The sequence below is a fragment of the Coregonus clupeaformis genome, chromosome 31 (genome assembly GCF_020615455.1).
Source record: "Coregonus clupeaformis isolate EN_2021a chromosome 31, ASM2061545v1, whole genome shotgun sequence".
NCBI classification, from domain to species: Eukaryota; Metazoa; Chordata; class Actinopteri; order Salmoniformes; family Salmonidae; genus Coregonus; species Coregonus clupeaformis.
Window position 1 is genome coordinate 14,720,606 of NC_059222.1, and position 25,412 is coordinate 14,746,017.

A 25,412-nucleotide genomic window follows, 5' to 3' on the forward strand; every position below is an offset into this window, starting at 1 on the left:
AAATGTGCAGTTTTGTCACACAACACATTGCCACGGATGTCTCGTTTTGAGGGAGCATGCAATTGTCATGCTGACTGCAGGAATGTCCGCCAGAGAATTGAATGTTAATTTCTCTACCATAGAGAATTTGGCAGTACGTCCAACTGGCCTCACAACCGCAGACCATGTGTAACCACATCAGCCCAGGACCTCCACATCCTGCTTCTTCACCTGCGGGATGGTCTGACACCAGCCACCCAGATAACTGATGAAACTGAGAATTATTTCTGTCTGTAATAAATCCCTTTTGTGGGGAAAACTAATTCTGATTGGCTGGGCCTGGCTCCCCAGTGGGTGGGCCTGGCTCCCAAGTGGGTGGGCCTATGCCCTCGCAGGCCCACCCATGGCTGTGCCCCTGCCCAGTCATGTGAAATCCATAGATTAGGGCCTAATGAATGTATTTCAATTGATTGATTTCCTTATATGAACTGTAACTCATTAAAATCATTGAAATTGTTGCATGTTGCTTTTCTATTTTTGTTCAGTATAGTTTTACATTAACATACTTTACTATAGCACCGACAAGCCATTACACTGACAGGAAGATCTTCCAAAGCTTTTAATGAATAAAGACCTTAATGTTATTGCTGCAGTAAAATTGGTATTGTGCCATACTTAACATTAACATTTTGTGTACGAGCAGCTTACTTTCACATATCAGTGAATCAATTGTTATCCATAGCTGGTAGCGTATTACATTTAATGCACACATCCCATGGCTATGATCACTGTAATTGAAAGCATTGGCCAGGTTGCAGCTATTTGAAACATAATATTGCACAAACTGTCAACAATGGCTTAAGTACAAGTTATCTACGACTTATTGCATCTATTTATTGCTAATTATTTAATAAAAATATGTACTAAATGTTGTTTTATGGTCTTAAATAGGTGGAAATAAAACTTGTGCTTGTTAAAACAATACTGACAAATAAAATTAATATATGATGACAACAGAAGACAAAATAACACATACTTGAAAACTCAACAAAATTCAACCAAACTAAACTCAACTAAACTAAATGTAGACCCTAAAAATGTACAGTATATACAGAACATAGGCAAATGTGCTGTTGAAGTCACTTGTGGAAAAATGTGTTCCTATTCCTCCAGAAAGTTTCCCTTGGCTGGGGCCTGGTGGTACAAAGTGCAATAAGCTGAGAACAGGACAATATAGTGAGTGCCAATGTTCCCTCTAAACTGCTCATTTTCTTTATTGGGACGTGTTTGTTAACAATACCACTGAAAATATCAAAAAAGAAGGTCCAAGCATCTTTGACAGAGGGGATCAAGCTGATTCTATTCCAATTTACAGAGGCCAGGTCACGAAGGAAGGCTTGCTCATAAAAAAATGCAAGCGTCTATGACAAATCAGGAGAGGTCGTTTCACTGAGCAGCCATTACGAACACAGGCTGTAAAACAGTGATCACTAAGGTCATTACAGAAAACACCAGACTGATACCTATCAGGATTATTTGTGAGGATAACATCAAGGAGAGTAGCCTTTCTGGGTGTTTGGAGTCATACCTTGTGAGATTGGTAATAATCTGAGAAAGATTTAGGACTTGGTCAAGTGGTTTAAGCATGTCCCAGTTTAGATCACCTAGCAGGACAAATTCAGAGGTAGTGTCAGGGGCCAGGAGAGAGCTTAGGGTACAGGCCGGTGCTGATGGTGGACGAGAACACCCAGCAACAGTCAACAAAGAGCTATTTGAAAGTTTAATGCTTAAAACCAGCAAATCAAATTGTTTGGGGACAGACTTGGTGGAGACAACCGAGCACTGAATGTGTTCCTTGGTAAAGATTGCCACTCCACCACCTTTGGAAGATCTGTCTTGCTGAAAAAGGTTATAACCAGAAAGGTTAACATCAGTGTTCAAAACACTCTTTCTTAACCACGTCTCAGTAATGACCAACACATCTGGATTGGAGCTTTTACGAGAGCAAAAATTCAGTGAAGCAGATATCAGAGCACAATCAGAATTGGGGCTAGCAACAGTAGATGGGCCAGGGTGTACATGCACATTTCCAGATATCATCAGCAGTAATACAATCAGGGCACGGCAGAGGACAGGGAGAGCTCTGCAGTGTTGATTTATGACATTTGAATGTGCATTAGATTGCAAAAATATCATATTGTACATCAATTTCATCAGGTAACATGAATACAAAGCCGGCGAGAGGTGGTTAGAATAGGATGGGAGGCCAAGAGTCTGTGTAACCAATCAGAGTTCCGAGTGTGGGAACAAACAGTCTGTCCCACGGTTGGGTAAACAAGCAAGTCCATAGTCAACAAAGCACGCAGGAGTCATGAGGCAAATAGCATAAAGCACAAGAAAAATATATAACGACTTAGGGCTAGCCATTGTAAGTTCAGAGTCACTTGCCCCAACTGTACACATGTAACAGTGCGTGTGTACAGTTTCATGTTGACGAAACAGTCTATCACTCTGTCATACAGTACACGCTTTTATTTTTTGTTGTCTTAGGCTACCTGGTTAAAATGCTTGTTCGCTAGCCTAACTTCCATTCATGGGCAACATTAACTAGTTAACATTAGCCTTCTACATCTAGCTACATATTGAACTTCCATCCTCTCAGGCCAGGGGCACAACAATGTATGAATTAATGGTTGGATCAGAATCGCCGTTATAATCTTTGGCCAGTACGGAGAATTAAGTAAAACCACAAGTCCAAATCCCTATCTCCATCCATGGCTAATTTAGGAAAGGGACAATTTTAGCTAGCTGGCAGAGGACTACAACAACACAATGTTTTCCGGTCAATGATGTATGCTCTCAATGGGATTTGATAGGAGTGACGCCAAATTCAAGCTGGCTTCCCTTGGCACTTTTGTTTGGTGCGCCAGGACCATTCACAGTTGAGCTCGCTCAGTTTAGCTCAACACTGATTGGCTAATTTGTATACTTTTTTTATCAAGGGAGGCCAGATGGTTGCTGGCTTCCCTTGCCTTCAATGCTACGGGCGGCAACAATGTCATACTCGTTGGGACAGTATCAGATACATGGCCTACACGTAGAGAGACAGAGGGGCGCTGTTTCGCTCGCTCGTTTGCTTTCTCCTGTGAGATACATTCAGCCTCTTGCAAATTGAAGGAACATTATGAAACACAGAGAGACAAAAGATACATAATTTTTTTATTGGTCAAGTTTTGGGGAAGCCTGGCTTCCCTTGGCACCCATGAATACACACCACTGGAGATCTCTCTCTCTCTCTCTCTCTCTCTCTCTCTCTCTCTCTCTCTCTCTCTCTCTCTCTCTCTCTCTCTCTCTCTCTCTCTCTCTCTCTCTCTCTCTCTCTCTCTCTCTCTCTCTCTCTCTCTCTTCCCCACACCTGCTGTCTCGACCTCTGAATGTTTCGGCTATGAAAAGCCAACTGACATTTACTCCTAGGTGCTGACCTGTTGCACCCTCTACAACCACTGTGATTATTATTTGACCCTGCTGGTCATCTATAAACGTTTCAACATCTTGAAGAACGATTTGGCCTTAATGGCCATGTACTCTTGAAATCTCCACCCGGCACAACCAGAAGAGGACTAGCCACCGCTCAGAGCCTGGTTCCTCTCTAGGTTTCTTCCTAGGTTCCTGCCTTTCTAGGGAGTTTTTCCCAGCCACCGTGCTTCTACATCTGCATTGCTTTCTGTTGGGGTTTTAGGCTTTTGGGGTTGTTGGGGTTTTAGGCTTTCTGTATAAGCACTTTGTGACATCTGCTGATGTAAAAAGGGCTTTATAAATAAATGTGATTGATTGATTGATTGATTGATGGACCCACATTGTGGGTCTTCTTGCTAGCCATCTCAGCTAGCCTATCACCCCCTCCATACATGGCAAATGGGTGCCTGTTTTCCTTGTCGGTTTCTTTGGTCTTCTGTAGCTGGCTCCTCGCCCTTGGGGGCTTTCTGGACTGTTTGGCTGTATTTTGAGCCTCTGGCTTCTTCCCTGGCTCAGAAGCAGTTAATCCTTTTCCCAGCTTCTCTTCCTCTGTCTCTCCACAGCCTCCGTCCACAGCACCCTGTACATCTAGGAAGGGATGAGGAACACTTATGAGTTCTATCATTTTATTAGTATACCTTATGCTTTTTATATGTGCAAGTGTTGTAGAAACTGTCAAGACATTTACATTTACATAATTTAGCAGACGCTAAATGGGGGGGTGGGGGAGGGGAGGGGGGGGTAGAAAGATTACTTTATACTATTCCAGGTATTCCTTAAAGAGGTAGGGTTTCAAGTGTCTCCGGAAGGTGGTCAGTGACTTCGCTGTCCTGGCGTCGTGGGGGAGCTTGTTCCAAGAGACAGTGGGAGTGATACAAAATATTTATATCATGTAATAACATTTTTATAGTATAAATATTTGTTTTATTTTATTAACTTTATTGGACCAGGGACAGTGTACAGCAAAATATAAGTCTCAGGGCCGGTCCTTGCCGTTCTGCCGCCATAGGCTCGACCAAATAATGCTGCCCCTGCAAACCTAGAATAGTCCCTGTAAGCAAAATGACTGAAAACAAGTCTGGTTCAATTTAGGTTCTGAATGAAAGGTGAAAAGGTATTTTCCGTATGTTTAAAATACATATTTTCCAGGACATTGAAAAGGCAAATTTTCCGGATGTTGAAAAATACTTATTTTCCGGACATTGAAATCAGGTTCATTTTCGGTTCTGATTGAAAGTTGAAAAGACTTATTTTCCTGATTTTCAAAATAAGTATTTTACAGATGTTGAAAATATGTATTTTACAGATGTTGAAATCAGTCTCATTTTTGGTTCTGAATGAAAGTTGAAAATAAGTCATTTATAGATGTCTATGTTTGGGCCAAATCAATGCTGGTCCAGAACTGCACCAAAAAAAGACGCCCTAAAGGCGTCAGCGTTGGTCCGTGCTTACTGAGATGCCTGAAATGGAATTTTATGAATGCCCTTCTATGTGGTAAGCCTACCGTTTGTAAAACAAGTCCGTACAGGACCAGAAAAAGACTTCCAAAAGACATTGGCTCATGCTTACTGGGGTGTAGCCTGCAATGTCGGCCCACAATGGAATTTTATGAATGGCCATCCATGTGGTAGGGCCACCTTTTGTAAAACAGGCTATTGTATTGGCTTTATTAGTCCTGATTCCTGTGACTAATCAATTTGGCTATTTAAACTCTGAATATCAGCTACCCAACTATATCAGGAGTTATTGTTAGCCTGTTTGCAATGTGTTTACTTTACACAGCCAGAAATACAGAATTATTTTATTTTTCGCTATGATCAGCTTGTCAAAAATGGAGGGATACAAACTTGAAACCACTGATCATGACAATGGGGTGAAACTCCTGGACAACAGTTGTGATTGTCCATTCCATATTGTCCATTTTACTTTGACCTGTCCTGTTTTTAGGATAAGTTGTTTGTTAACATGACAGCTCATTTTTTATTTGCTTGTGCGCCTTTTAGGTTAGGCTGTTTGATCTGAGAAACCTGCATGATGTAAAAATGGTTTGTCTCATTACATTGTCATTATCTCTAGCCTGTAGGCTACAGAAAAGGCCACATAGTATTTCTACCATCTATATCTGCTACAGGATTTTTGTTAGATTTTCTTTGTTGATGGAATGTTGGTGGAGTGCTGCAGAGATGTGTCTCTCCAACAGCACCCTGGAGGGGCATGCTGGGAACAGACAAGCAAAATATTTTGCACCCCCTGCATTTGACAAAGTGGGCACTGCTTATTGAAGGGCGGCATCAGCGCTCACCTAAAAAGCCCATATGCCACTAGTTGAAAGAAATTGTCATTGTTTTTGGGCAGAATTATGTGAGGTTTAATGTGTTGTTGTTGGAGGTGCCTCTTGGTCAGTTTAGCTGAGAAAATGCCTCCCTCCTCAATCTGCCGCCATAGGCGGCCGCCTAATCCTGCCTAATGAGCGGGCCGGCTGTGAGTCTCAGTACACAGTAAAAAATGGGGTGTTAATATTTCAGAGTAAAGTTATTTTAACCCAGATAGAGTATTTTCAACATTTTTGAGAGTAAAGTTGCTCTATCAGTGGAGTTAAAAGTGAGTGTAAAAATCTGCAGATACGCAGTGACAATTTCAACTCTACAGCAGTGATGAATACCCGCCACTCTGCTTTGCTGAAGTTTGGCACGACGTTGGTGGAGGAAGATTGCGAAGGAGTAGCTAGGCCACAGATATTGCTAGGTAAGTTACATCCCCGTTTTTCAACACCAAACCGGTATTTTTTAACTTTACATAATTTTAGAGTTGTGCTGATGTCAAGGTCATATTTTAAGTTACGAGTTCCATGCGGCGTTCCCCTTGCAGTGACCTCGTCATCAGCCAGCTAAATTAGCTTGTAAGTTCAGATGGTTGACAGTAATAACTGTTATATGATATACCCATGGAATATGTTTGATATTTTTGTGAATGGCTTGCTGTTTCATATGGCTAAAAATAGGTAACGTTAACTTAGCTAATCAGTTCGTTTGAAGGACACCACCGTTTGGCATGAGCGCAGATTGTGCTTGTCATGCGGTTAGCTAGCTTGCAATCAGTATCGGTAACTGTCTTTCTTTGTGTTGCAATATTTTCACGAATGAAGTTTGTCAGAATGGTAAATACGCAAAATAACGCTCGCTAACAACAAAACATTTATACAGATAGTATTGTTAGCTAACGTTATTGTATAGCTTCCCAGGCTTCCTTACACTAACGTTAACTGTTTTTTATAAAGCTATATATAACGGTAATGTTAGCATGCTTCTGATAGTTAGCCAGCTAATGTTGGTGTTATAAAACGATAACTTAGATCACTGATTTGCATGACGGGTTTGTTTAACATTGCTTAACCATTTTAATGGTTAGCTACTGTTCGAACTAAAATGGCTAATGAGCTAGCTAACTTTGACACATAGCTAGTTATTTGGTAGCTAATGGGACAATGTGCCTCTAAACTTGAACTAGCCTACACCCATTTGCTGCAGAAAATGGCAGCTTAACGTTATATTCAACCAGCACAACTTTGTCTACTTCAGCCTTTGTAATTGCAGTGTAACGCTCTAAGTAATGCATAGTGCATTGCGAGCTAGTACTACTGAGATAAATGGATAGTTAGCTAACGCTTAGTTGAACCAGCACTAAATGATGATTTTGAATATATATTTTCTTTGTTAACAGAGGCAAAATGCTGTTGCGTGTTCAGCTCGGGAAGAGCAGAAATACGTCAAGCTGTCTGAGCTGACATTCAATGCTTTCTTGAAAGAAGGTAGGTATAATAGGTTAAAGCAATACATATCACCCTAATGACAAAATAATACAGCATTAAGCTATTATCTTATGATATCTATTTAGGTCTATAGTCATTTCTGCTGTGCTTTATATTTTCAGTAACATAAAATCAGGTGCAGATCCTTGTCTTTCATCATTTTGTGAACACATGAGGCAACCTTAAGTATGAACTTGGATTCTTGTGAGAAGGGAATGCATGTTTTTCTTTTTTTTCTTCTTTTTTAACAGTGTGTCTAAAATTCAACATACCAGAAAGCAGAAAGCCAGACATTAAGGTGTATGACCAGTCTGACACAGAAGTTGACTCAGATGTTTTTGAAGAATTAGTAAAGGAGTCACCTGGAACTTTCAGAATCATGCTGGGCAATGGACTTGGTATTCATTCATTCAATTAGTTTTTTAGTTTAAAGGCCAGAATGAGAACCTTTATTGTCTTAAAAATAACAGTTTATTGTAATATGTTTCTATGTTTTGCACAAATTTCATAATGAACAGATACCTCTCATTCATCATCATGCTCGGGTACATCTGATGACACCATCATTCTGAATTTCACTGTGTGTGACGATGTTGAAGAAGTAGCGGCTGGCGAAGGAAGCCAGCCTAAAAGGCCATGCCACATAAACTATGAGGCAAAAGCAGTAAGTGGTGAACATTGCTGTTAAGTCCAATCTGAATGTTGTTTCATCATGTGACAGCATTACATATTGTTTTACAATTACGGAAAGCACATTTCTTTCCACCTATAGCTGATTGAAAAAATCCTAACATCAAAGCCTGGTGGTGAACGCATTATGCAAGAGTATGGAAAAACCAAATCTCTGACAGATGCCACCAGAAGACAGATGATCAACATACTTGCTGCTGAGATGACAGAAACACATGGGTAAGCATTAAGCATATAGATGGGCTGTAAAGAAACATTGTTATTATTTTCCGGTTATTAATTATGTAAAATGTGTTGTGCAATATCAATTCAGTGTGATGTTAACTTTGAATTCATATGCTAGGACATCCCCCCAAAAGTGTCAGAGCACAGGGGATAGTAGCTTTGTTTCCCTATCTAGAAGACCCATACTCACAACATGGATATGTAAGTAAATGGGTTATTGCAACATTATGCACATATTCACTCTATGAAATGGGAATAGTACTCCTTTATAATTTATTTATAATAATATAGGATCATTACTACGATCCGGAGAGTGGTTCCGGATACCTTGCATGGCGATTGAAGACCATACAAAGAAAAACAGCAGAGGAAAGAGGTGCCTCAGTCAGCAAATCTCCTAAAGGTATGTTTTCTGATCAGTGACATGTAATTATAATGGTGACCTGTGAATTGTACAGAAAGGATTTCTTAACACTGTATTTTGTCTTAAGTTGGTGGGCCAGGCCGTGATCGTCAGCCCTTCACCTATGACAGAGAGCCATCTGATGAGGATGTGGAAGCAGCTATTGCTGTTTTGAGACACTCTGCTGATGAAAACACTGTCCGTGAGAAGATGAAAATGACCTTCATATATCGGCAAGCAATGGTCAACGATGAAGCCAAATCATCAGATGTCTTCTCGGTCTTCCCAAGATTTCTGGACACACCAGGACTGGTATGACAACTTAATTCACTGCATCACCAAAAATATCCAATGAAGAATAAGGTAACACTCATTATTTCTGTCTTTGTGTGTTACATTGCAGATAGAACAAGATTTCAGACTTCTGTTTGGTGAGGCCACAGCCAACAAATTCTTGGAGAAGTGGCCAACCACTTTCAAAGCAAAAGTAATAAAGGAAAGCCATGGACTTGTATCCACCACAGAACTCTTGGATTTGATGCGCAATGCTGAGTCAGCTGCTGAAGTTGAGAATGGTATGAATGAACTGTTTTACTTTTATGTGGATAATGTAGGTGTGCATTATATGTCCATAATGGTGCAAGTTGTGAATAAGAATGTTATGCTACGGCACAATGTTAACCAGGTTTTTATTTACTTATTTGTAGGCTGGGACAGTGACATGTCTGCCATCTTGCTGCTGCTACATTTGCTACCACCATCTGCACAAGGTAGAAAGAGGCCGGAAAGATGTCTGCATATCAAGCTGTAGATCAGCTCATCAGATTTCAAAAGTTATGCTTAACAGTTGTTTAAAATATATATTCCATCATCTCAATCTTGTGCACAGTTTGAGGTGATCTTATCTATTGTCAGAGGTTAGTCACCAAAACAATTCTGTTGAATGTGTTTTTTTGTAGGTTGGAACCAGTGTGCAGCAGCATCTTGACAACATCACCCAAAGCAGTCAGCCCTACCTTCTCGCCCAGGGATCCACACAGAGCAGCATTCACTCCTACTTCATTGTGGTTGACAAGCATGCTCTTCCATGCAAGGCAACAGGTTCAGTAGGAGCTTTTGACGAAGTCTTTAAAGCCCATTACGTATTTGGTACGTCATACAGTTCTTCCTTGAGCAGCTTTTTCACTTTTGTGCAACCATCTATAACATCGACATGGGGGGAAACAAAGGAGACTCCTAGAGTTGCTGAGTTGCGAGCAAGAATGGTGCGTTAGTTGAGATAAAACTATGAAGTGTTTTCTTTGCAAAGTGACCATGGAAGTCCAAACAACCTTGTTAAGCACCTTAAGATAATTCATGGGCTATGTACAGGCAGGACTCTTTTTCTGAAATGTGGTCAAGAAGGATGCTCACGTTCTTTTGGTAGCTTTTCTGGTTTTAGAAAACATCTTAACAAGTGCCACGGAGAAAGTTTAGTAGATTCTATAGAAGATGATCTTTCAGACCCTCAAAGTACCGTCAACACCAGTAATATTTCTCATGTTGAAGTGTCGACTGAATGTTTAGAGGCTGAGTCAGAGTTATCTTCGCCATACATTGTAAATAGTTGTGCAGCTGTTATTTCTGATCTAAAGGCAGCAGGTGTTGGTCAAAGTACAGTAAATACTGTAGTGATTTCCATGGAAGAGATTGTTCAAGATATTCATCAGCATGCTAAAGAAACAGTGATAAAGCATGTATTTAGTAATGAAAGAGAAACAGAAATGTGCAAGAAAGTTGAGGCGTGTTTTGAGGGGTTAGAGAATCCTTTCACAGTTCTAAATTCGGAATACAAGCGATCAAAATTTATGACTGCCAAGTGGGAAATAGTAGAACCAGTTGAATGTGTGATTGGTTCAAGATTTGACACAAGACGAAATAAAAAGACTGGAACATATGATCAGGTAGTAGTTCAAGATAAATTCATGTATATTCCAATTTTATCTACACTGCAGTCAATATTTAAAAGTCAGTATTTTGCAGAAATGTTGCAAAGCTCAGCTACCAGCAACTCTAGACTGAGAGATATTTGTGATGGATCTTTTTTAAAAGTCACCCCCTGTTCTCAACTGAGAAGCAGACAATACAGGTCCAGATGTTCTATGATGATTTTGAGGTCGCCAACCCATTGGGTTCCAAGCGAGGTATTCATAAATTGGGTGGAGTATATTTTACTTTAAGAAACTTCTCTCCAAAATGGAATTCTTTTTGGCTAACATACACCTGTGCGCCTTATTTCATACTCAAGATGTTAAACGATATGGTTTTAGTGAAATTTTTGCTCCCATTGTTCGAGACATTAAAGTGTTAGAGAGCGATGGTATTGAGATTCCATTATACAGTGGTTATGTGCGTGGCACTGTAGTACAGGTAACAGGTGATAATTTGGGTTTGCATAGTTTGTTTGGTCTGGTGGAGTCTTTCAGTGCAAGGTACTGTTGCAGGTTCTGTTTAGCAGAAAAGGAGGACTTTCAAACAGAATTCTCTGAAGATTCTTCCAAAATAGTTTTACGCACCAAAGATATGCATACTGCTCACTGTCAAGAAATGGCTTGTAATCCATCCCTTCCGTATGTTTTTGGTGTGAAAAGGTCATGCATATTAAATTCATTGAGGTATTTTCACACAACTGAGAACTTCTCAGTTGATGTGATGCATGATGTGTTAGAAGGGGTTGGCCAGTACGAATTGAAGTTATTATTTCTGTATTTGAATGAAAAACATGTTACATCAGGAGAAATACATTCAAGAATACAAAGTTTTGATTATGGTTTCACAGAGAGAAATAACAGGCCTGTGACTGTTAATTTAAGTGAAGGATCTAATGATCTGGGACTGAATGCAATTCACTCCTGGTGCTTACTTAGGAATGTTCCTCTTATCTTTGGAGATTTGGTAACTTCTACTGACCAACACTGGGGCCTGCTTCTTTTATTATTGCAAATAATTAACATTATATTCTCGCCCATGTTATCTCAAGGTCTATGTGTATATTTAAAACATTTGATTGTTGATCACCATACACTGTTTAAGAAGTTGTATCCTCAGAAAAAACTTTTACCAAAGCACCATTTTCTTATCCACTATCCCCGCTGCATCCAGAAAATAGGGCCTGTACTTCATAGTTGGTGTATGAGGTATGAAGGCAAACATAAAAAAAAAAAAAAACAGCTTAAATCGTTTAAAAATATTACCAAAACGCTGGCAAAAAAGCATCAGAATCATATGGCATATAGTTGGCGAAGATCAACAACTTTTAGTCGGTTAGATATTGGTCCAGGAAAAATGGTGGCTTTAAATATGGTAAAAGGAGGTTCTGAAATTGCTTTGGCAATGCAAGTGCCCAGTAGCATTCAGGTTATGAAGGTTAATTGGGCTAAACATAATGGGTATGTTTATCGCCCACACTTGGTTATCTGTGGCGAAGTTGACTCTGAAGTGCCCTTGTTTTATCAGATTGAGTCAGTTCTGATAATGTGTGAAAAACTGTTACTACTCACAGTGCCTTTAGTTACAGTAACTTTTCAAGAACATTTCCATGCATATGAGGTGATATGATCAAAGCATGATTTAGTTTTTTTTCATGTCGACAACCTGCACTACCCTAGACCTTTTGACATACAAAGGTCATATGGAGGAAATGACACAGCTCTCCTTGTTGTGCCATATTGCTTTCTCTGGTGAACATTTTTATGATGTTATACTTCTGTCATAGACAAGGCAATGGGTGTACAATGTAAATTCACGGACATTGAAATTATACTTTTTTTTTCAATAAATGTGGGTGCTCTCATCTTGTATTATTGTGCTTTGTTTTATTTGATAGTATTGATATTTCTATAATTCAGTAACACTACATCATATGATTTAAATAAAATAAAAAAACACTGTAGAGAAATGAAAAGTAAATATCATTACACTTTAAAGTGTCATTTTTTGAAGTAAAATTGTAGTTGACTTAACTCTATACAGTGTAATCATATTACTCTCAACAGTGTGATTAAACTACAGTGTTAAATATTTTGACACATTTCATTGTTATTTTTTACACAATATGGAGTAGAATTAACTCTAAAAGTTTTACACTGACCAAAGAGTACATTTTACACTGATTTTGAGTGGGACCAAATGTTATCTGAAACAGAGTTAAATTCAACTCGATAGGAGTTAAATTAACACTTCTGTTTTTACTGTGTACTCTTGAGAAATGATGTCATACAAGATTTAGCTAACAGATAATTACTATCTGCATAAACATTGTTTTAAACATCTAAAATAAATTGGTGAAATTGTGTAAGACAATGTAAGAAAATTAGTGAGTAGAAATGCATAATGAAACAAACATTTTAATATTTATATTCTTACTGATTGATAATAAACTGTAAACATTAAACATTTACCTTAAAATTGCTTTCCCAATGGGTGGAGAGGTCTCTGGAGGTGCAACTTCGTGCAGTTCTTCTGAAATGGGGATCTTCTGTTCCAATGGTTCTTTAGGTGGAATCTTTCTCTCACGTTCTAGTTGTGATACTTCTTTTAGTACCAATGGCTCAACTTTATTATTTTGAGAAGTGGACCTGCTGGATTCCGAGTCACTGTCACAGTTCCAAAACCACACCACGGATTATGTGTTTGTTCCAAAAGCCTTGTCAGTCTTAACTTTACCATCTCCTCATAACACTTGGCGTAGGTTTCCCATTTCGTGTCCTTGAATCTTTTCATATGCTCCGTTCGCATCCTCTTTGTAAACATTCTTAATTTCAGTTTGTTAGACCTTTTTCAAAAAGAAAATGTGATTGAATCAATTTCTGCTCTGTTACATTGTAAAACTGTTACATAGTAGCGAGCAATACCATACTTTAGTAGCCTATACTCATCCCGCGCCAGGCATTTAAACCAAAACATAGGGGCTGTAGTACAAACTCTAGTGAAAAGACACTAATAGCTGAACAGCTGTGAGGGTGTGTCGCATAGGTGACACACGGGTTAATGCGTCGTCATACAGAGGGCGTTCTTCAAACAACTCTTCTATGCCGTAATATTTTCAGTGTAGGAGAAAATTGTGGTTTTGTCATTCATCCTTATTTGAAGCTATAGCCAATTAGTAATAACGCTCGTTGTAATTGAATTGCTTTAGTTATTCCTCTGTAGCTCAGCTGGTAGAGCACGGCGCTTGTAACGCCAAGGTAGTGGGTTCGATCCCCGGGACCACCCGTACACAAAAAAAAAATGTATGCACGCATGACTGTAAGTCGCTTTGGATAAAAGCGTCTGCTAAATGGCATATTATAATGTTGTAGGGGTATGCATGGGTGTCCGAGCTGTGTGCTAGTAGTTTAAACAGACACCAGTGCATTCAGCATGTCAACACTTCTTACAAAAACAAGTAGTGACGAAGTCAATCTCTCCTCCACTTTGAGCCATGAGAGATTTACATGCATACTATTAATGTTAGCTCTCCGTGTACATTTAAGGGCCAGCCGTGCTGCCCTGTTCTGAGGCTATTTTAATTTTCTGAGGTCTCTCTTTGTGGCACCTGACCACACATATGAACAGTAGTCCAGGTGCGACAAAGCTAGGGCCTGTAGGACCTGCCTTGTTGGCAGTGTTGTTAAAAAGGCAGAGCAGCGCTTTATTATGGACAGACTTCTCCCCATTTTAGCTACTGTTGTATCAACATGTTTTGACCCTGACAGTTTACAATCCAGGGTTACTCCAAGCAGTTTAGTCACCTTAACTTGCTTTAGTTGAGGTTTAGGGTTTAGTGAATTATTTGTCCCAAATACAATGCTTTTGTTTTAGAAATATTTAGGACTAACTTATTCCTTGCCACCCATTCTGAAACTAACTGCAGCTCAGTGTTGCAGTGATTTCACTCGCTGTAGTAGCTGACGTGTATAGTGTTGAGTTATCCGCATATATAGACACACTGGCTTTACTCAAAGCCAGTGGCATGACATTGAAAAAAGTAAGGGGGCTAGACAGTTGCCCTGGGCAATTCCTGATTCTACCTGGATTATGTTGGAGAGGCTTCCATTAAAGAAGATCCTCTGTGTTCTGTTAGACAGGTAACTATTTATCCACATTATAGCAGGGGGTGTAAAGCCATAACACATACGTTTTTCCATCAACAGACTATGATGATAATGTTGAAAGCAGCACTGAAGTCTAACAAAACAGCTCCCACAATCTTTTTATCATCAATTTCTCTCAGCCAATCATCAGTCATTTGTGTAAGTGCTGTGCTTGTTGAATGTCCTTCCCTATAAGCGTGCTGAAGATCTGTTGTCAATGTGTTTACATTAAAATAGCATTGTATCTGGTCAAACACCGTTTTTTCCTAAAGTTTACTAAGGGGTGGTAACAGGCTGATTGGTCGGCTATTTGAGCCAGTGAAGGGGGCTTTACTATTCCTGGGTAGTGGAATAACTTTTGCTTCCCTCCAGGCCTGAGGGCACACACTTTCTAGTAGGTTTAGATTGAAGATATGGCAAATAGGAGTGGCAAAATCGTCCGCTATTATCCTCAGTAATTTTCCATTCAAGTTGTCAGACCCCGGTGGCTTGTCATTGTTGATAGACAACAATATTTGTTTCACTTCTTCCACACTCACTTTACGGAATTCTAAATTACAATGCTTGTCTTTCATAATTTGATAAGTTATACTTGGATTTGTAGTGTCGATTGATTATTAGTTGATTATTAAACTGTTATGACATATTATATATTATTGTAAGATTAAGCTGCGCATAGGCCTGCTATTTAAGTGATAGCATATCAATCTCCAGATTCTATTGTCAGAATACACTATGTAAGAAAATCAAACGACTATGTAACCTAATGTCTACTGCAACGAATGCAAAATGTGCAAGAGAACCAGATTATGCACAGTGTAGCCTATATCCGATTTTATTCTGCACAGAACTAGAGAATGTGTGTCTGAAAATGTATTGCAAATCGTAGGTTTGAAAATTATAAAGTCTTATATTTACAGCATATAGATTTACTGGCTCGGATTTTACGGAAGCAAAACACAACAGATGGTGTTTCGTGTGCAGTAATCATAGTCAGGCTACGTTTTAGGCCCGCCCGTAGTTGAGATGCATTTAAAAGTCAATTTTCTTCCAACAGGTGTTCGAATAGATGATAATAGGGTGAGAATACACCGACCAAATGAAACATAGTACAAAATGAATCCGATTAGATCATCTTTTAAATACACTTTGTGTACAAAACATTAGGAACTCCTTCCTAATATTGAGTTGCACCCCCTTTTGCCCTCAGAACATGGAAGCTACAAGGTGTCGAAAGCGTTTCACAGGGATGCTGGCCCATGTTCACTCCAATGCTTGGCCCATGTTGACTCCAATGCTTCCCACAGTTGTGTCAAGTTGGCTGGATGTCCTTTAGGTGGTGGACCCATCAGCATTGCAGTTCTTGACGCACTCAAACCGGTGAGCCTGGCACCTACTACCATACCCCGTTCAGAGGCACTTAAATATTCTGTCTTGCCATTAACACTCTGAATGGCACACATACACAACCCATATCTCAACTCAAGGCTTAAAAATCCTTCTTTAAACTGTCTCCTCCCCTTCATCTACACTGATTGAAGTGGATTTAACAGATGACATCAATAAGGGATTATAGCTTTCACCTAGATTCACCTGGTCAGTCTATGTCATGGAAAGAGCAGGTGTTCCTAATGTTTTGTACACTCAGTGTAGATGGCTAGAATACAGGAATCTGTTTGTTAAAATTGATGTCAGAAGAATGCTCCAGCCCTGCTCTAACAAGGTCCTGGTGAACAGCTGCTATTACCCTAGACTCAGTGTGCTAGACTAGCTAGGGGAATGTTTGGTCAAAATCGGGGGTAGTTCTACCCATCTTTTCAAGAGGGATGGGGAAGGCGCTTTGGAGATGTTGAAATGTGTGAGAGAGATTTGCACTAAGGTGGTGGTCAATTATTTGCCCATGCAATACATTCTAAACAAGGCTTCCACAGTCTGTCCTTGGAATATGAGATTGGTATCAAAAGTCAAATCTGTGTTGTTGTGATGTTTAAAGTAGACGTGAAGGAGCAAGCATGGCACATTCCAGCGAAGTCATGCCTGACAGTCAGTCACCTTTCACTCTCGCCAAGCCAAATCAAGAGTCAAATCTCTTGTAGTAGACTCGAAGCAAATCAGGTTGCACTATAGCAGTAGCCTATTATAATCCTGCATTTGTGTAATTTGATGACAATGTTTGACTACTTTGATCGATAATTCCTTTGCATTTATTATAGCCTATTATCTCTAACATTATCTATTATCTCTAACATTATCCTACAGTGCCATACCATATTCAGCATGGAAATCCTAAACATACCATGCATTCGAGTGTCCACGAGTATTGGACTAGGTCTATTGGTTTATTGCGTGATGATCATGTTATGTGCTTTACTACATAGGCCTACATATTGCGGCTTGATGATTATAAAACAGACATATGAAAATACAAAATAATGGACTTTAATAACTTAGTATTTATGTACATTTACATTCACATGTTGAATAATAACATGTAATGTCTCGTTCTTATTGATGCTGGTTCACATTTGCAGATTTTCTTTCCAGATAACACACGGTTACAAAATAAAATTGTTACAAAAACAGTCCAGTGAGAACATTGTGTTGTTCCTCTTGGGGATCCAGAGCAAACAGACGCAGGAGATGATACATTTAGAAGCACTTGCGGTGGACAATGCTGGGGCCTGCCTCATCGTATTCCTGCTTGCTGATCCACATGGCCTGGAAAGTGGACAGGGAAGCCAGGATGGAGCCACCGATCCAGACGGAGTATTTACGCTCAGGTGGGGCAATGATCTATAGAGAAAGAAGTTGACTATGAGTAAAAACCATGACATATTTTATTAAATTGTTGAGATCTAAATGTTTTTTTTTTTTGTTTGTTTTTTTACAAAAACTGGAAGGTATAAATAAGAATATTGTTATTGGGTTGTCATATAATTACCTTGATTTTCATGGTGCTGGGAGCCAGGGCGGTGATCTCCTTCTGCATACGGTCAGCAATACCAGGGTACATGGTGGTACCACCGGACAGGACGTTGTTGGCGTACAGGTCCTTACGGATGTCAATGTCACACTTCATGATGCTGTTGTAGGCGGTCTCGTGAATACCGGCAGACTCCATACCTGTTCAGATTATACCGTATTAGAAACAGCACGTCTCTATTTTGACCAACATAATAGGCATATAAATTAGCCTTACTCGTTATATGATGATTACATACCAATGAAGGAAGGCTGGAAGAGGGTCTCTGGGCAACGGAAACGCTCGTTACCGATGGTGATGACCTGACCATCGGGAAGCTCATAGCTCTTCTCCAGGGAGGAGGAGGAGGCGGCGGTGGCCATCTCGTTCTCGAAGTCCAGAGCCACATAGCACAGCTTCTCCTTGATGTCACGCACGATCTCACGCTCGGCTGTAATGAACAAGTATTTTTGCTCAGAACATGGAACAAATCATTGCAATTACGTACATCTTGAGCGTTTTAGCGCTTTTTACAGATTAAGCATGTCATTCTGCTGGTGCGTAAAACAATGCAAACGAAATCTCACCAGTTGTGACGAAAGAGTAGCCACGCTCAGTGAGGATCTTCATGAGGTAGTCAGTCAGATCGCGACCAGCCAGATCCAGACGCATGATGGCGTGGGGAAGAGCATAACCTTCATAGATGGGCACGTTGTGGGTCACACCATCACCGGAGTCCAGCACGATACCTTTAACACAAACGAAAACGTCAATATTCAGTTGACTGAACTCATTGTATAGACACATTGTAGGCCACACGCTACATTCCTTACCAGTGGTACGACCGGAGGCGTACAGGGACAGCACAGCCTGGATGGCAACATACATGGCGGGGACATTGAAGGTCTCAAACATGATCTGGGTCATCTTTTCACGGTTAGCCTTGGGGTTCAGGGGGGCCTCAGTGAGCAGGGTGGGGTGCTCCTCGGGGGCCACACGCAGCTCGTTGTAGAAGGTGTGGTGCCAGATCTTCTCCATATCGTCCCAGTTAGTGATGATACCGTGCTCGATGGGGTACTTAAGAGTGAGGATTCCTCTCTTGCTCTGAGCTTCATCTCCTACGTAGGAGTCCTTCTGACCCATACCGACCATGACACCCTGGAAGAAAGACGAGACTCTTTGGCCTATATGGTGGCATAGCCTAATTGCAGTCAAAACATTACGTGGGAACGCATAGATAGATAATGGATAATAAAGAATTTACGGGGCAAATTGCGTAATATGGGCCTGTTGCAGGCGTCTTCGGAGAGCCGATCATACCTGGTGACGAGGGCGACCAACGATGGAGGGGAAGACAGCCCTGGGGGCGTCATCACCGGCGAAGCCAGCCTTCACAAGGCCAGAGCCGTTGTCGCACACAAGAGCGGTAGTCTCGTCGTCGTCACACATCTTGGGTTCTTAATAATTCACATACAAAAATAACTGTCATATTTCTGCAGGGCGCATGCACACACGCCGGAGCTGAGCAACACATCAGGACAACATAACGCACGATGCGCACCTAAACGTTGTCTAACAAATTATATATTGTACAAGCCACAGATGACAGCTTAAGACACAGGCCTTGTTGAGTGAGAAAATCATTACATTTGCTCAGAAACGTGTTATGTTGAATTGAGTTTAGGCACAAGTCATTTGAGTTGTGTCTACATTTAGTTAGAATTACGCATTGATATTGTCGCCTGCTGAATAGCCTACTGGAAATGTTCTCATCGTATACACGTTATACACTCATTTGTTGTATGAGTGAAATGATCTCTCCAATTATGATGCATTGTTTCTCAACTCCATGAAACCACTCCAATTTATTTCAATAACACAATGTCAATGGGCTGTTAAATCATTAGGTAACCAAGCCTAGGCTATTTGGCCAGTTGTTTGTTTCAATAAAGTCTACAAACAAGGCCAAGGGTTTACCAAGTAATCTGACAGAAAGGAAAATTTGTATTTTATCTTTGTTCTACCCTTCCCCATTTTAAAATTGTTTATGTAGCCTATACAATGATTCCATGCGTAATTGGAATGCGCAATTCCTTCAGGTGAAGAGCCTGTGACATCACTATATGTATATTTTGTAATATTAATTGGCCCCGCAATGTAAAATAAAAAATAAGGGTATATCCTTTGAGATCAGTCCATGAATATTAGATCCAGCCTTTGAGGTTTGGGTTGATTCCATGTTCCTTACCTTTGGTGGTGTCTGTCTCAGATGAAGCTCAGAACGCGGAAAGCAACTGCTGTTGGATCGAGCTATAGTGGCACTTCCAACCTTATATACTCACCGCGTTCGGCCTATTTCCCTTACCCACCATTGAGAATGTCTACGTATTCCATTGGACATTTTCCCAGCCGTCATCCATATTAGGTTCTTCGGTGTGACGGGGGAACTTTTCAGGCAGGCTACAGGGCTCCCCGGTTTCGAAGTGAGCAGGGCTCTCCATGTATGGGACTGTGGTGCTGATTCCAAGCCACGGCGCCAGGGCCGTATATGGAGAGCCAGTGATTTGTAAGACACCCTCGTGGCATAGCAAACTACAACTGCAAACAGGATCGCGGTTGGAAAGCCCTTATCGAGGAGCGCAACTTTATAGCCATATAGGAATGACAACACGAAGGAAAGAAGGTAGTTTAAATGATTGTTCTGTCATACTACTGCAGGTTGATTACAAACATTGTAATGTTTCTTTGAGCTTGGAATTGCAATTGCACAGCCGTGTTAACAATGGGTTGGTCTGTAATGCCATTGTGCTCTGTAATCGTTGCTGCTTGGGTCTTTGGGTTTTGCTCAGTTTAGAGCTCTAGAACCCGGTGCATACCTACTGTGGAATAGCCGTAGGTTATCCAAACAATAACAGATGCCGCATTGATTCAGGCATTGCATAGGCTGCGTTTAACACAACTATTTACATGGTGCTATTTGCTAATTGCATGCTAAGTTAACATTTTGAAACGTTAATTTTGTGACGAGACCAAATAAAGATTTCATTATTATTATTAGCCTACATCATTGTGCAGCCATAGCCTGTCCTCTTTTCAATCACCATATGGCCAGCACCCGACATATTCTCTGAAACAGCTGATAACAGCTAGCCTAGTAGTTTATTCATTGTTGGTATTGTCACTTAGGCTATACCTAAAATTAGGGTTGTTAAAAAAAGTTCCAGTAGGTCAAATACATTGAGAATGTGACTTTCTACTTCTCATATACTTGAGACATTTCAAGACGTAGTGGCCAGGTCATCTGCTCACAGCAACACCCAAGACAAATAATTTGTTGACAGAGACCACAGGAGCCCAGGGTTAACTCAGTGTTGGCATGACGACCATGTCTCAAACATTCAGCTGTGTATCCTGAACATATGACATAATAAGCTATCCAAGAACCTCATATCCAACCTTATAATGCTGTGTTCAATGAAAATGAAAAGCTGCACAGCAATCTTTTCCATTGAAATTCTGTGTAAATCACAGTACTTCCATGAGCTCGATCTAATGTATTGTGTTGTACAAAATACAGTACATAAAGCATTTATTTTAGTAGGTCTTCATCTGAGGCTCGTTTGGTTTGAAAGGGTCTGTGATCCCAGCTGCTGCCACTCCACTGTCAGGCATGTGTCAGTTTGGTAGGAGGGGAGGCAGTAAGAGGGACAACTGCCACTACGCCTCCCCCTGTCACCAAGGGAAAATATACAGCTTAGCCGCTCAGAGGACCACTCCAGCCTGGGCTGGAGAACCCTACACTCTTAGAACCCTTTTTGGTTATATATTATCATATATTATGGCACGCTTAAAGGTTCTATATAGAACCCCAATTAACCATTTTCTTGAATAGCCTAGAACCTTTAGGGGTGGCATATATGAAGCAAGCAATAGATACCTTTTACAGCCTTTTTTCTAAGAGTGTAATAGGACAAGGATAGACTAGGGCTGGGATTCAATCCGATCACCTCATGAGTACCCCATCAGAACCCAAAATATAAGCTTGTTTTACTCCAATGTTAGTAAACAATGTAAACGTAAACAAACAGCCTCAAAACATGGTTAAAACTATACTTTTGATATCATGGATGGTCAGTCCTTGCATCCATAGCACTGTCTATGAATTTGAGTGGTTACATTTCTCCAAGCCCATCCCTCAGCGTTTTACCAAAACAGAGGCAGGTTGCCCACTTTGTTATTGTTTCAATTAAGGATTCTAGCTTTAATGAGGTTCAGAGGCCTCTTCTAGTCACCCTCCCTAAAATAAAACAAAATCGAATATGTCAGCCAGACAGCCACTCACCAAGTTTAGACCACTGATTGGTGTCCATGGTGCTGAAATTGTGACATGTCTGTGCAGCTGCCTCTCAAATCGATGATAGGCTTTGTGTGGTGCCAGGGCATGTAGCATATAGCTTTGCTTTAGCTGATGGATAAATGTTTATTAACAAAAACTATAACTGTCCTGTATAGCCTACCGGAACCTGCATGCCATGAGCACTGTGCCCAGGTTAATGAGGTCACACTGTTGATAAAAAAAATGACCTCAAAAAAAGTTAATGAATACATACAATCAAATAATAATTCATAATAGATCAAAAATGTATTTCCCGACATATACAGTACCAGTCAAAAGTTTAGACACACCTACTCATTCAATGGGTTTTTCTTTATTTTTACTATTTTCTACATTGTAGAATAATAGTGAAGACATCGAAACTATGAAATAACACATATGGAATCATGTAGTAACCAAAAACATGTTAAACAAATCAAAATATATTTTATATTTGAGATTCTTCAAATAGCCACCCTTTGCCTTGATGACAGCTTTGCACACTCTTGGCATTCTCTCAACCAGCTTCATGAGGAATGCATTTCAATTAACAGGTGTGCCTTCTTAAAAGTTAATTTATGGAATTTATTTCCTTCTTAATGCATTTGAGCCAATCAGTTGTGTTGTGAGAAGGTAGGGGGGGTATACAGAAGAAAGCCCTATTTGGTAAAAGACCAAGTCCATATTATGGCAAGAACAGCTTAAATAAGCAAAGAGAAATGACAGTCCATCATTACTTTAAAACATGAAGGTCAGTCAATCCGGAAAATGTCAAGAACTTTGCAAGTTTCTTCGTGCAGTTGCAAAAACCATCAAGCGCTATGATGAAACTGGCTCTCATGAGGACCGCCACAGGAAAGGAAGACACAGAGTTACCTCTGCTGCAGAGGATATTAGAGTTACTAGCCTCAGAAATCGGCAATTAACTGCACCTCAGATTGCAGCCCAAATAAATGCTTCACAGAGTGCTGAGCACTTGTTGGCTGCTGAGCACTTGTTGGCTGCTTTTCCTTCACTCTGTGGTCCAACTCATCTCAAACCATCTCAATTGGGTTGAGGTCGGGTGATTGTGGAAGCCAGGTCATCTGATGCAGCACTCCATCACTGATCCCCCCCAAAAAACATCTGCCTCAATCTACACACAATACCCCATAATGACAAAGTTAAAACAGGTTTTTAGAAATGTTTGCTAATTTATAAAAATGCTCAGGTGCATTCTGTTTCCATTGATCATCCTTGAGATGTTTCTACAACTTGATTGGAGTCCACCTGTGGTAAATTCAATTGATTGGACATTATTTGGAAAGGCACACACCTGTCCAGGATTGGGTAGGTTACTTTCTTAATGTAGTCCGTTACTAGTTACCTGTCCAAAATTGTAATCAGTAACGTAACTTTTGGATTACCCAAACTCAGTAATGTAATCTGATTACATTCAGTTACTTTTAGATTACTTTCCCCTTGAGGCATTAGAAGAAGACAAAAATGTATGTTAACAATTGAACGACATCTATTGCAGGATAAATCAATGTTAAAGTTTACATAGCTGGTGTCACGTTTACTCCCGCTCCTCCCCTCCTGCATTCGACGTTGCCCGTTTACTAACCACCGGTCCTGGCAACCATCATTACGCACACCTGGCTTCAATCATTACACGCACCTGCACTTCATCATGAGGCACACCTGGACTCCGTTACCTCACTTATTACCTCCCCTTTATCTGGCACTCCCGTAGGTTCATTCCCCAGGCAGTATTGTTTCTGTGTTTCATGTCAAGACGCCACTCCTTTGTTGTATTGTTCCATGTTGTATTAAACTTACCAACTGCACTTGCTTCCCGACTCCCAGCACCTTCGTTACGGAATACTGCCTCAACAAATGGAAGCAGCAGGAAATCAGGACATCTCCCAGATGATCGACGAACAGGGACACCTACTTCGTCCCACCACGATATTCTTTGGGAGTGTCTGTACCCACATCACTTCTCTCCCTCCCTCAGTGAACACTCTGTATCAGAGCCTGAACCTATGGAGGTAGGGATCACACGCCTCTTCGCGACAGACGGAGACCGCTGGGGCTCTCTCTATTGTGGTCAAGGGGGGCTTCAGCAGTGTCCGGTACGTCCAGACTCGGGATCCACGAGAGCAGAGGGACAGTCACGTGATCCTAAACCTCCTGGGGCAGGTGTGAGTATCCCCTCTATATAATTTTCTGTCAAACCCTTTTTAGTGTCGCTCACACTAGCTGGCTGTCCCTCATGTACCGTTTCTACAGCGCTAGTGGATTCCGGTGCCGCAGGGAACTTTACTGACTAGACCCTTGCCTCCTCTCTGAACATCACCTCATACCCGCTCTCGTCTCTGTTTCCGGTTCAAGCCTTGGCTAATCGGCCTCTAGGATCCGGAACCATCACACACATCAACACACCACTCACCCTCACCGTGGAGTCCATTCATCAGGAGAACATTCCCTTCATCATTAGTGCACCAGCGCACAATATCATCATCGGCCTCCCATGGCTCCAACGCCATAACCCCACCATCTCATGGTTGAGGATGATAATCACGGACTGGTCACCCGAATGCCGGAGGACCTGCACTCGAGTCGTATCCCCTGTGGTCTGGGACGTAAATGTGGACATTCGCCAGGGAACCCTCACCTAATACCTGTCCTCCTGAGCGCATCTACGTTCCCACGGGTATGAGGGAGCGGCTGTTGACCTGGGCACACACAGCTGTCATCACTGGACATCCTGGGATCACCCGTACTATTCAATCTCTCTCCGAAAAGTATTGGTGGCCCACTTTGGCGCAGGACGTTGTTCGCCACGTCAACTCCTGTCTGTGTGTGCCCAAACTAAGTCCCCCGGCACGCTCCTGCAGGGAAACACCTTCCCGTGCCTCAACGTCCCTGGTCTCATCTATCCATTGATTTTTGTCACTGATGTCCCCTCTGACGGTTTCACCACCATTTTGGTGGTTGTGGATAGATTCTCTAAAACCTGTCTTATCCCTCTCTCTGGTCTCCCTACTGCTCTCCAGGTCACTGAGGCAGTTCCAGCAGGATAGGATAAAGTAATCCTTCTACCCCCCCCTTACCCCCCCCCAAAAAACAATGAATGTTCCCACTGGCGATCATAAGGTAAATTACGAAAATGTAAATGTCTTCCGGCACTATGGCCTTCCAGAGGACATCGTCTCCGACCGTGTCCCCCAATTCACGCCACGGGTATGGGAGGCTTTCATGGAGAAACTGGGGGTCACGGTCAGCCTCACTTCAGGGTACCGGCTTCAGTCCAACGGGCAGGTGGAGAGGATGAACCAGGAGCTGGGGAGGTTCCT

The 25,412-nt window shown here is 41.1% G+C and overlaps 1 protein-coding gene and 2 long non-coding RNA genes across 4 annotated transcripts; 2 read left to right on the plus strand and 1 right to left on the minus strand.

Annotated features, from left to right (window-relative positions):
- The first annotated feature begins 7,243 nt into the window (after positions 1-7,243).
- LOC121534083 lies at positions 7,244-8,348 on the plus strand. 2 transcript variants are annotated; one of them, XR_005994536.1, is made up of 5 exons: positions 7,244-7,303; positions 7,555-7,701; positions 7,822-7,967; positions 8,076-8,212; positions 8,337-8,348. It is a non-coding gene; the product is annotated as an uncharacterized LOC121534083 (long non-coding RNA). The 2 variants fall into 2 exon arrangements; XR_005994535.1 differs by lacking the exon at positions 8,337-8,348 and having other exon boundaries at positions 8,076-8,330.
- LOC121547611 lies at positions 8,342-9,407 on the plus strand. The gene is made up of 5 exons (XR_005996534.2): positions 8,342-8,419; positions 8,510-8,621; positions 8,710-8,933; positions 9,025-9,196; positions 9,329-9,407. It is a non-coding gene; the product is annotated as an uncharacterized LOC121547611 (long non-coding RNA).
- A 7,750-nt stretch (positions 9,408-17,157) lies between these two features.
- LOC121547615 (actin, alpha cardiac muscle) lies at positions 17,158-20,037 on the minus strand. Its single transcript, XM_041858964.2, has 7 exons — positions 19,945-20,037; positions 19,017-19,153; positions 18,530-18,854; positions 18,284-18,445; positions 17,956-18,147; positions 17,676-17,857; positions 17,158-17,527 (listed from the first exon to the last, which is right to left on the minus strand). The coding sequence occupies exons 2-7, from the start codon at positions 19,143-19,145 to the stop codon at positions 17,384-17,386; spliced, it is 1,134 nt and encodes a 377-aa protein (XP_041714898.1). The 5' UTR covers positions 19,146-19,153; positions 19,945-20,037; the 3' UTR covers positions 17,158-17,383.
- Positions 20,038-25,412: the final 5,375 nt, after the last annotated feature.

Bases quoted from the DNA above. Each gene is read 5' to 3' on its own strand.
- LOC121547615 (XM_041858964.2), bottom strand. From the start codon at position 19,145: ATGTGTGACGACGACGAGACTACCGCTCTTGTGTGCGACAACGGCTCT. The intron at 18,855-19,016 runs GTATGATCGGCT...TCTTTCTTCCAG, and splicing joins TTGGTCGCCCTCGTCACCAG to GGTGTCATGGTCGGTATGGG. The intron at 18,446-18,529 runs GTAAGGAATGTA...TTTGTGTTAAAG, and splicing joins CGCCTCCGGTCGTACCACTG to GTATCGTGCTGGACTCCGGT.